This window comes from Triturus cristatus, chromosome 1_2 (assembly GCF_964204655.1).
Source record: "Triturus cristatus chromosome 1_2, aTriCri1.1, whole genome shotgun sequence".
In the NCBI taxonomy this organism is placed as follows: Eukaryota; Metazoa; Chordata; class Amphibia; order Caudata; family Salamandridae; genus Triturus; species Triturus cristatus.
Window position 1 is genome coordinate 664,789,231 of NC_140580.1, and position 12,615 is coordinate 664,801,845.

Sequence of the window (12,615 nt, forward strand, 5' to 3'; positions counted from 1 at the left end):
CTGAATTCTCCATTCTGGATTTTAAACACATGACGTGCAATTTAGTGATAGATCTCTTTAGCAGATCCTCAGCTTACTTTCCTGCATGACCAGCATACTCTTGTAAACTACAAAATAAATATATATTACCTAACCATCCCGAACAACAAACTACATTCAGTGTCCATTTCATTTCTCAATCCATTTTCAGTGCTACGTGTAGTACTAGACTGGACAACAGCTGGGACTGCAAGCCAATCTATTAGCCCTATTTGGCTAGTGAAGTGTTTGTCACTTGCTGTTGCATTTGATGCACAGATCTCTCATAGCCATGAAGCTTTCTTCCACCGCCTCGGCAAACCTGGCAGAGGAGGTCTCCTTGCAGTCCTTGAAGCTGGATATGCAAAACAGGATGTGATTGGCCTGGGGATTGTAACAAGTGCCATATCCATTGGGGACTACAGGTCCGTAGCAGCAGAACATCTCCATGGTGGTTGGAACCTGTAAGAGAAATAACACAGTAGATTTATAATTAAGGAGTGGCAGACCACAACAAAAATGAGAATATTTGGCTAGTAGTATTCATACATGGTTAAATCACTTAATCACTAGTACCCGGAGTGAATAAATAGCACCATGCTACTTTTGTCCTCTACAAATCATACTGACAAGCCCTGAGAGCTAGCTCACTTAAGTGGCAAATAGGGTTGTGGGGTGTGCTGCAGCACCCCCGAAATAACCATGCTGAAGTTCAGAAGGTGAATGAGCAATAAAGATGCCTTTAAATTTTGGTTTTATCCTGTCAATTTTGCTGTGAGTTGAAAGACAGAGGTCAAGTGTGAAGTTATGTCTTCTGACAAATGTTGCTCATTCTTTTAATATGGAGACTGGTGTTTAGCTTTCTGTCTCTGACTGCAAAGTTAGAGGATCCTACATCATGAACTTTCTGATAATGTTGCTTCAGTTTAGGGATTGTGAAAAAAAAGGCTGTAGATGGATGTCAGTTTTTTTCTAACAAACAACAACATTGAAATACCTTTGAATGAAGTGTAAAAATATTTCAAAACATGTCAGCAGTTAGGAAAGCTCAAATGGAGCATGTTAAGGCTGGGGGTCTCTAGTTGGCTGAGGTAGGTACCTTAGTCCAAATAGGGACCCTTGCTTCTAGTCAGGGAAAGGAGGGACACACTTTTAGATAACCCCTGCTCACCCCCTGGTAGCTTGGCCTGAGCAGCCAGGCTTAACTCCAAGGCAATGTGTAAAGTATTTGCAACCACACTCCCAGTAACACAGTGATAACACCACAAGTGGACACCACACTGATTTGATAAAAACAGCGGTATCTTTATCAAAAGGAATACGATGAGACCAAACGATAGAAATCCAACATATGCGTATTCGTAATATTTCACTTTGCCTGTTATTAGGCCAACAATCCCTTGAAGGTTCTTCCAGTATTAATGAGCAGTTCACGATGATCTAATGCAGTCCTGATGCAATGCTATGCAGTTCGTAATGCAGTTCGTAATGTAGAAATAAGACAGTCCTTAATGCAAGTACTAATGAGGTTCGTAACGCAGGAATAATGCAGTTCGTAATGCAAGAATAATGCAGTTCTTAATGCAAGAATAATGCAGTTCTTAATGCAAGCAATAATGCTATAAGTCAATCTGCGTGGTCAGCTCGGGCACCACTAGGCCCCAACAACAGTGACAACGGTCGCAAACTTAAAGGGGCGGCCCCGGTACTGCTGGGCAGGTACGGGCCGCTCGGGAGCAGCGGGAGAGAGATCAGAGCACTCCTGTACTCCTCCTGCACGCCTCCCCAGGCCACACATGCTTGCGGGTTCCGACCGGAGTACAAGCCTTACCTGGGGGGTGCGCTGCCTCGCTCTCTCTCTCTCTCTCTCCCCGCTTGTCAGACTTCCTGCTGGGCAGTCCTAATGACGTTGCAGCTCCGTTGCTAGGCGGCGCTGTAGCCGGACGGGTTATGGCGCTGCCTTCTCCTTCGCTGACGATCTTGGGCAGATTCCTCTTGGCAAAGAACGATCACGGTCCCTTTCACCTTGCAGCTTCATTAGCTTCAAGAAATCCTTTAGCACATTGCGGCTCGGGCCGGCGATCCTTACTCACAGCCTCAGTTACGATGACGACTCGGGCCACAAACAGCAATGCAGCAGCGAGGACGATGTTTCATGCTGCGCGGGCAATGCGGTCACGGGGCACCTCGTAAACAGCACAACAGACCACACGGCAGTCTCAGGCGTGCAAAAGCACACGCACCAAGCGTCACTGAGACATGGTTGGAAACTTTTCTGTTCCTGAGTTTCCACAATGGGGGACCAGCTCTCCTTGGGCCCTTGGAGACAAGATGCTTCTGGACACAGCACACAGAAAAGTCCTTTTAAGCAGGGGGACACAGCACACAACAAAGTCCCTTGTCCTCTCCTTAGTCAAATCAGCAAACTGCAGGCCAGCCCCAGAACACACAGCAAGAGCAGTCCTTCTCTTCAGTCTCCTCAGCTGTTCTTCGTTGGCAGAGGTTCCTCTTGATCATCCTTTTTCAATCTTGAGTTCAGTCTTGAGTTCAGGGGTTTCAGCTCTCACATTTATACCCCTAAATGCCTTTGAAGTCTTTGTGTTCAGGGTGCTCTGAGCCCGGTCCAAACCAGTTCTGGGTTTCATTCCTGCCAGTGCACACCCTCTTCCTTTGATAGTGAGGGTCTGGGCCTCAGACGCTCCGCATGAGGTGGAGCCATCCTTTTGTGGCAGCAGCACAGCCCTCTTTACATCCAGGGGGGCTACTCCTCCCACCACACCAAATGCAGGCCAGCCTGTTGCTGTTTCACCTACTCCTCCCTGGTGTCAGGACACCTCCCCAGTCCCTGTCACATCCAAACCCAGACAGTCAATACACAACCAGGCAGAGGCATGCAGGAGGGTTAGGACAATAAACCAGCCACTTCTAAAAGTGCTGTTTCTAAACACACAATTTAATAACCATCTTCACAAAAAGATGTGTTATTAAATTCTGTGTTCAGGCTTACTAAACTCCGTCTTTCCATCTTATGCCGATGGGAAGATATGCTGGAGACATGTGACACAGCATTCCCCATTCTGTTCTATGGGCAAGATGGCCTTGCAACAGTGAAAAACGAAATGGGCAGTATTTCACTGTCAGGACATGGTACACACCTCAGTACATGTCCTACCTTTCACATACACTGCCCCCTGCCCAGGGGGGTACCTTGGGCCTACTATAGGGGTGTCTGGCGTGCATAAAAGAGGGAAGGGTAAGACCGGGCAAGTGGGTGCACTTGTCAGGGCAACAAGGCAGTTAAACTGCGCGGAGGCACTGCAGTGGCAGGCCTGAAATCTCTTTTTAGGGCTACTTATGTGGGTGGCACAATTAGTGCTGCAGGCTCACTAGTAGCATTTGCATTACCAGCCCTGGCACACATAGTGCACTTTACTGGGGACTTTACTAGTAAGACAAACATACCAATTATGGACAACCAATTACGATAACACTTTACACAGAGAGCAAATGCACTTTAGCACTGATCAGCAGTAGTAAAGTGCCCAGAGTCCTAAAACCAACAAAAACAGGTCAGAAAGGTCAGAAAGGTCAGGAGGAAGGCAAAAAAGTTCAGGGATGACCCTGCAAAAAGGGCCAAGTCCAACAGAGCACATTAGATTATAATTCTAGGGTGTGATAAAACAAAGATTTTAATAGGATCAAAACAAATCAAGACTTTACTTGGTGATTTGCAAATGAGAAATATTTGCTGAATCCTGATTCCCACATGCTATTTTTGTGCTACTTAAAACTGCATGTCAGTGTGAATTTTGTAGGCCATTTCAATGGATAATTAGCTGTCTGACAGTGTCCTTCCAAACCAGGTTTTAGTAATTTATTTATGACAGTGTGCTTTAATATTCATCTCCACCTACATACTACGCCCTTACCACTCTCCTGCTGAATGGGCGTGACTGAGTTGTAATCAATGTTTTTTTTGGTGTAATCCTTGGATTTTACAACATTCCTATGATGTCAGTGATGTGTCACTGATGACAGCACTCACGCTTCCAGCCCCACTGGAGGTAGCTTCCCCCATCTAATCAGAATGCACTGCGCATACGCATCGTAAGTGCTAACACGCATAATCTCAGAATCACTACCAACCAGGTTTGCCCAAAACAGCACACAGTCAGAAGATTGCTGGTTCTGCCACTGGGTGAGATCAATGGCAGATTGATCTTCTGCTTCCAGAATCGACACATTGAGATGCATGACCTGAGGCTAACAGGGTACTCCACAGAGACAACCCACAATATCCACAGCACCCTGAAGAGGTCAAAGTGCATAAAGAAATAAACAATGCCATATATGTTAAGGGAGTGTAATTCTCGATCCTCTTATGTCCAAGTAGGAGTGTCTTGTTTAATGTAATTATATGTTGTAACTATTGCTACAGCACATTTTAGACTTATGAGGATTGGGGTTATTACCGCAACTTCTGCATTTTTCCCCAGGAAAATTTCGGCAGGTACACCAGGGAAAAATGCCTTGTAAATTCCAATACATGAGAAATTTGATACACAAAGCACAGATTCTACATGTAATTCCCCACTTTGTGGAGGTTTTTAGAGCACAAAGGAAATACCTCACTTCCAGGGTAAGTGTATTTTATGGGAGCGGTAATTAGCTCAAGCCAGTCAAGGGCACTAGTAATCAGGGCCTTAGTGAAGTAAAAACTCAATTCAAAGCACAGTTTGTGAGAAGTATGTTAATATCTCTCATAGAAATTACAATATGACTCCACAGATTAAGCATTGTAGGCTGCACAGGATTTTGAAAACTCTAAATTCATGTGAGCTAATTAAACTCCTAATTGCGGAAGAGACCCATGCTGTTTATGAAACTTGGTAAGTCACTGAGCCAACCCAAGACAAGCACCTTTCACCACAAAAGATAGGAATGCTTTTCTCCCACTCAAAATGTGTTTGGATACTCCCTTCCAACCTTACCCGCTATAAAGGAATGGAAGTGATTGAACCCGACGCAAAACACCAGAACAACAGTTCAGTCTGCAGGACATTGGAAATTGGCATAGGCCCCAAATCCCAAAGGAGTAATCAAAAAATAAACAGTATTTCAAAAGCCATTCTATGTGCCGTGCCTGTCACTCTGTGAGAGCCAGAACCCAATAATCTGAGCCCTAATATCGAAAGAACCTCAACTTTTACCATAGGCAGTTATGTTCTTTGAGCCTTCTTATTGATCTTGATGGCAAGATTGATTATACCTTCCCCACCAATAGCACAAACATAGCAGAGTAAATCATGAGTAAAAACTGGTAGTTCTAGATCAAAATTAGGTTTAAAAGATTTAATATGGTGTTGTTAATAAATCATTACAGAGAAATACATCATTTTGCCATAAAGACTCAGAATACAGAAATGAAAAATCATAAATCATAGCAGAACCCTAAACAGTTAATACAAATTCCTCCAATTTCTAAGTGTCAAGCTTGCGAAGAGCACTGACAATATTAGTTAAATAGAAAATCTCAGAATACTCGGAGATCCTTCAAAAACAGGAGTTTTTATACACAGTTTATGCATAATAATTAACCAAACTGTAAATTCTGCATGTATGATCATGGTTCGATTTCATTGGCAAATCAAAAATATTTTCATAACTTCAAAAGGCTCTTAACACTAACTCATTTCTTAAGGTAAGAAAAATCTTCTGTTTGCTTCCTCAGTAACTGTACTCCGGAGATGTAAAATACAATTTAAAACATTTTTAAGAAATAGTCCACAGAATCATGTTTTTCTTAATGCATACTTTGGAACTTACAGTGAAAATCCTTCAAAATGGTACATCAGGTACAAGATTGAAAGTTCCATTCACATTACATGCCTTCTAACACTAAAGTGCATTTACGTCATCGTTCTCCGTGTTCTGTGCAAACTGCAGCGGGTAACTGATTGGGAGAGGAGGATGAACAGCTTTGGAAGTAAGCATCCTGCTTGACTGTTGGCACAGTCGATGACCAATAATATCCGCAAGGGCATGCATACTGAACTTGCTGGCCTGTTCAAGTGTTTGTGATCTTTAGGTTAAGAATGGGTATTAACTTCTTCAGACAGCCCATTCATACTGTAGCCTCTATATACCTCCTCTGCCTTTCTGGAAAAAGGTAACTGGCTCCACTGGTTGCCTTTTAAGCAAGAGGTTGACTACCTGTTGCAGACATCTCTTGTGGAATCACTATGACGCTCTGTGATGGACTTCGTTATCTTTCTTCCTACAGGAGTGGCTAACAGGACAGAGAAGAGTGATTCTGCCCTGCAGCAAGAGGTCTTCCTCAGCCACGGCCCATGCAGAGAAGAGCAGTGGGGCGGTGGGGTATTTTTCAACAAACGACCATAAGGGAAAATTAAATAAAGAATTAATTTTCCCTCGTCGTCTGTCAAAACCCCCCCCCACCCGGTCCCACCGGGCCCCACCGCTCTAACCTGCATGGGCCATGGCTGGTCTTCCCGCATTTACAGATGGTTCTTGTCTACTCTTCTCATACAGTAGTGATTTTGGCCCTTAGATCGTTCCGATATGTGTACATGCAACCAGTGCTTAATTTGTAAAATATTAAGTACCAGGGCTATGACCAGGAGGGCACTGCAGCTCACATCACCCATCGCCCTTGTCATCGCTGCCAAAACAACTACTATCTCTCTCGCATGTAAATGCGATAGTTCAGGTCATTCTATGTCCCCAAAGCTAAAGAAATGCCTGGGGAGGCTGGTATTAGAAATTTTATTGTATATTGCAGTCCTAAACTACCGTTGTTCTGCTTATCTCTAAATTAGAGGAGCTGTGCCACCATGTGGTGGACTGTTCTAAGTATGGTGTTGACATTTAGGTGCCGGTGCCGAGCACCAGAAACCAATTAAGTGCCGGTGCTGAGCACTGGAAAGCACCGGCTCAAATTAAGCACTGCATGCAACTAACTTGTCTGAACAAGTTAGGCTCCAGAGATGTCTCTTTCTAGAGCTGGAAAGCCACATTTCAAATAGTACGGCTTCTTTAATGTGTATTGAAAAACAGTATCAGATTCTTTATTGAGGGTTTTGGGCAATATGAGGTTCTGTCCTATGTATGTATTGCTTCCTTAGTCATCACATATTTTTCAGCCCTATAATACTATATATTTTTTTTAAACATACTTTATTGATTTTTGTTAATAACATCCTGACCATACAAAATTATGCTGTCGTTAGGTACATGCCGTTAGTCCCAAGGGTAATGGACCATCCACAATGTCCTACATATTTATCGGAAGGTATGACAGCAGAAAGGTCTGTGGTTAACTGTCAAAATATTGCTACAATAGTGTTTACAGTGTGGTTCATGGTAACAATCTGCTTATCAAGGCAACTTCCCCAACCAACCCCCAATTCCCTTCACCCCCATGCTCCCTACCTGACTCGCTCCTGCTCACTCGTGTGCAATGTGGGACACAATACTAGTGTATTTGTATGTGCAGTCCTAGCTGCACAGTGTGCAGGTGTATATATTCTGCCAGTGGTGTAACCTGGGGAGCCCTGTCATGGTACATACGGTTAGTGTGGTCTGTGTTGCTATGTCCTACAGTGTATTATGTTGGTCAGGGTTCCAAGGCTATAAATGACTTGACCATTGAATCCCAGTCCAGTGAGATCGGCATCTTCTGCAAGCCCCAGTTTTTTTCCCGCCTTATCGCCACACTCTCCGCCATCCCCCATCTGACCACCTCACCATGCCAGCCAAATGGCATGGAGAACAGCGGACATCCACCTCATGGTAATTGATCGTTTTGCTATGAGCAAAGCCTGGTTAGCAAACCGGGCTTGTACTTTCTGCTTCTTGTGACGAAGCCGCAGACCCAATATACAGTATGCCCCAGTATCCCCGCCAGCAATTTCCGTTACAGTCCTTAGGACCTCTATGATGGTGGCCCAGAAGGTAGACAGGCGTGGGCAGGCCCATAGCATGTGTATGAGGTTGGCATTGTGTGCAAGACATCGTGGGAAATGGTCCTTCGCTTACAGATAGATTCTGTTTAAGCGGTGTGGCGTGAGATAGGCCTATGTAGAACCATGTACTGGATGAATTTAAATTTTGCATTTCTGGACACTCTCTTGGCATACTCTAGAAGGAAATCCCATTCCTCGTCTGATAAATCCCACCCAATGTCAGCACTCCATTTTGCTCTAAGTGCCGCCAATGAGGCTGCTGCATGGGAGCGAATACATCTATATAGCCACTAAGTCAAGTGGCGCCCGTTACCCATAAGGTCTAGTGTATGTACCAGCGTGTGCGTGGGGGGCTCTTTATTTTCTGGTGCCCAATACTGTTTGATGTATTTAGTGATGCATGCATGTAGAATATTAATGGATCATGGCACCTCCGGTTCCCTGGCAAAGTTCTCATGGTCTAGTAACATACTCTCTCCAAATAGCATTCCCACAGTGTTCACACCTTCCCATGCCCATATGGAGATGCTCCGGGCAGTGAAAACCCCTGCGGGAGTGGGAATCCCTACCAACGGAATGTTGGGGGTGTGAGGGAGTCACTGATTCGTGTAGTGCAGTGCTCATCTCCAATAGGTAATGGCCAGCTTCAATAGTGAGGGGGCTGTGGGGACGACTGTCCCTTGGGCAACAATAGAATATAGAGGGTACCTTGAGCTAACGCTTGCTGTGTGAGCCCTATCTCGTGAAGGTTATGACCAGCAAGCCAGTATGCTAACCACTGCAGTTTGCTTGCGTAACAGTATGCCCTAAAATCTGGGACACCCATGCCCCCTTTGTCCATTCCCAGCTGCAGTTTCGAGAGCCCCACCCTTCTGCAGCCCTTCCCCCATATTAGCTCCAGCAAGAGAGTGTTCAGGGTTTTAAAGATATTGGTCGGAATAACTATTGGTAGATTGGTGAAGTAGTAGAGCAATCTTAGGAGCATGACCATTTTGCTATTGGCCACTCTACCTGCCAAAGAGAGTGGTAGTCTTGTCCAAAAAGCTACTTGAGTTCTGAGTGCCTTACTGCCCGCAAGAGATTGACATCCAATAACTCCTGGGGCCCCCTATATATTTGTATACCTAAATATTTAAAGGTAGTGGGCGTAATCGGGAGCGTTAAAGGGTCAAAGCGGATAGGCTCTTGTTGTTCCTCAGCGTGAAAATAGAATGCGTATGATTGGACCTCATTGATAGTAAGGCCAGAAACACTTTGGAACTGGGTGAAGATGCGTGGAATGGGCCCAAGACTACCCTCAAGATTGTGTAGGTAAAGGATAATGCCATCCCCATATAATGACAGGGTGTGTGTAGTGTTGCCAATGCGAATGCCATTCCTTATTGCATCTTTCCGAAGCTTAATAGCTAAGGGCTCAAGTGCTAATACAAATAGCAGTGGCAAAAGCGGACAACCTTGCCGTGTACCACAGTTGATTGGGTAGGACTGTGAGATGTGTACTCCTGTCCGGGCTCTTGCTGTGGGTTCCATGTATAATAGCTTAACCCAGCATATATAAGCTGGAGGGATGCCAAATTTCGCAAAAGTTACCAGCATGTACTTCCAGCTGAGGGTGTCAAAAGCTTGCCTCAGATCTAATGATATGCACCCTGCCCTAGGATAGTCCAAGGCTGTGGCATTCAGCACATGATATAGGTGCCTTATATTGAGAGAAGAACTACGGTCTGGCCCAAAACCACATTGGTCTATATGTATAAGTTGTGGCAGGAAGGGGAGTAAGCGTTAAGACAGTATTTTACTTAAGATTTTGTATTCAGTGTTCAATAGTGATAGTGGCTGGTACCCAGAGATATCTGTAGAGTCCTTGCCTGGCTTAGGAAGGGAAGTGACTAGTGCTTGCATCGTTGTAGGGGGGAGGCACCCAGTATCTAAGGCTGACTGGTAAAAGCGCTCTAGGCAGGAAACCAGCGCGGTCGAAAAAGTGTTGTATCCGGCCCCGGAGTGCTAACTCTTTTTCATGTGCCTATGATAGCTGGGGGAAATCACGGTCATCCATGAATGCTGTGAAAGATGCCCCACCCAGGTCCACGGGTGCCTCATACAGTGTTTTGTAGTATTCCCTGAATGGTAGAATAATATCTGTTTGCTTGTTTATGAATGTGACCTCAGGTGTTATAACCTCATGAATAGGGGTGAGGGATGGCGCATCACATAGGATTCTGGCCAGGAAAGTGCCCGATCTATCGGCCTCTGCATGTTGCTGTTGCGTGTATGATTGGAAATATATGACCCGCAGCCGCTCAAGTAAGTCTGCTTTTGTTCTACGTGCCTCTTGTAGGGCTGTCCCCTTAGTAGGGTCGGAGACTGCTGCCTGCTCTAACCTCCCTAGTTTATTTTCTACTTCCCGTAGCTGTGTATTGCTCATTTTTCGGAATCTCACTATGGTACTAATAGCTGCCCCTCTCACAGCGGTCTTGAATGCCTCCCATTATGTTAAGCGTGAGGACGCTGTGTCTCTGTTTTCAGTAAGGTTGTTAGAAATGGTTGTGGCCAGAGTAGTGCGGAACACGGAGTCCTCTAGTAAATGCGGGCCCAGCCTCCATGTTGGGATTGGAGAGGGGATCTTCCCCCAGGATCTTCAGAGGGTTGTGGTCCGATAGCGTTTCCCCAAGTACGTAGTGTGTGTAATTTGAGCGACAATGGCTGGGGAGCAGAGCACCCTATCTATTCGGATATGCAGCATGTGGGGGGGGGGAGTAAAAGGAGTACTCATGATAATTAGCATTTTTCGGTCAATGAACAGCCTTCGGCCCAGCCCCAAAGGGAGGCCGCCTGTTTCCTGGTAGCTTTCCCCTGCAGTGGGGAGTGAGAGTGGTCCAAGCCTATATCCAAGACCGCATTAAAATCACCCCCCCCCCCCCCCCCCCCAAGATACAGGGGTAGCTTACCCAGTTCGTCAGTACTGTATTTACGGCACCCGGGAATTTATCTTGTTTACAATTCGGAGCATATATGCTACCTAGCACTATATGAATGCCGTCAAGTGTACCATCGACTAAAGCATATTTGCCATGGGTATCTAATCGCTGCTCAAGGGCAACGAAAGGGGTGCCGTTCCTGACCCATATAGAGGCCGCCCTTTCAAATGCAGAGTATGATGTGTGAAACACTTGCCCTCTCCACTTTTCGCGTAATTTAGTGGCCTCCGAGCTAGTGAGATGTGTCTACTGCATTAAAACAATGTGTGCCTTTCTTCTGGTCAGGCTGTGCATATATTCTGTGTCGCTTAAGCACGGACCCCATGCCCCGAACATTTGAGGTTGTTATTGTGTACTTTCCCACCACAGCTATAAGTGTGTGTGCAGTATCTTGTGCCCCATCGTTTCCTGATAGCCAGGGTTCTTGAAGGAGATGATTAGGAGTGAGTCAGATGAGTAATTAGCCTTTGTATAACCCCTTCCATGGTCTACCCAGAGAAAAACGGTGGACCAAACTAAGGAACAGTGCTGAAAAAAGTGCAGCTTCAAACATTGTGCAGTCGCTATGGGGCAAGTGAGTACAGTTCCCTGCAGCGTCTCCAAGACCAGGGTTAACATGCTTGCAATGCAACTGGCCGGGCCATGGCCAATCATAGGGTTAAGAGCGCACTACGGGGCCATGAGACCAGACAATTCAACGCTCAACTATCTCCAGATACGTTGGGGTCAAACTTGGTGCCTGAATACGGTAGTTATCACATGTATTCGTTCACCAATTGCGGGGGGATTGTAGGGAACAGAGCCAGACTGTTCTCCAAGTCCGATTGGAGATTGGTGTCTTCGGAGGTCTCAGCCGAGGAGAGAGAGTCCCTTTCATTGCGTGTCGCCACCGTGATTAACGCTGATTTTTGACTCTCCATGACTTGTTCCGGAGAGGGGCTCTTCTTGGTCTGGGTGTGATTTATTTTCCTTCAGCGTGTTCCCCCCCCACTTGTTAATTGTGACCTTTGACTTATGTTTTGTATCGACCCCTGAGATGCAGCAGTGGAAAACATGACTTCCACCCATTCGGTAGCTTCCTCATGATCGCCAAAGAAGTACGATTTCTGCTCGTGTATGACTCTGAGGCGGGCGGGAAACAGGAGGGCGTATTTGAGGTTCAAAGCTCTAAGTTTCTTTTTTACTTCTTGGTAGGAGACCCTTTGATGTTGGACCACGACCATGAAGTCTGGGTACAATGAGATCCGGTGGTTTTCGAATAGGATAGGAAACTTTTCTCTGGCGGCACAGAGTAAGGTATTACTGTCTTTGTAATTAAGTATTCGGGCGATCATGGATTGGGGTGGCGCTCCAGCAATCAGTTTCCTCGTGGGTATTCTATGTGCCCTTTCCACGCTGAAGAAGTCAGTCAGCCCCTCCGGGGCTATCGTGTCACGCAACCACTGCTCTACAATGCATGTTGGGTTAGCCCCCTCACAGCGTTTCGGTAGACCCACACTGCGAACAATGTTTCTACGCGACCGGCCCTCGGAATCTTCAACCCTATCCTGAAGGCCGGCCATCTGGCGTCGTAGCTGCTCTAGTTGCTCAGTGTGGGCCTTGTGTTGTGGCAATATCTTGGTGATGTGCGCTTT

The 12,615-nt window shown here is 45.8% G+C and overlaps 1 protein-coding gene across 1 annotated transcript in view; it reads right to left on the reverse strand.

The window, feature by feature from the left end:
- Nucleotides 1-270: 270 nt before the first annotated feature.
- Nucleotides 271-12,615, reverse strand: part of CHAT (choline O-acetyltransferase) — a 314,503-nt gene continuing 302,158 nt past the window's right edge. The window contains exon 14 of the mRNA XM_085615102.1: nt 271-480. Coding sequence (XP_085471228.1) covers nt 271-480 — 210 coding nt within the window. The remainder of the gene's footprint in view (nt 481-12,615) is intronic.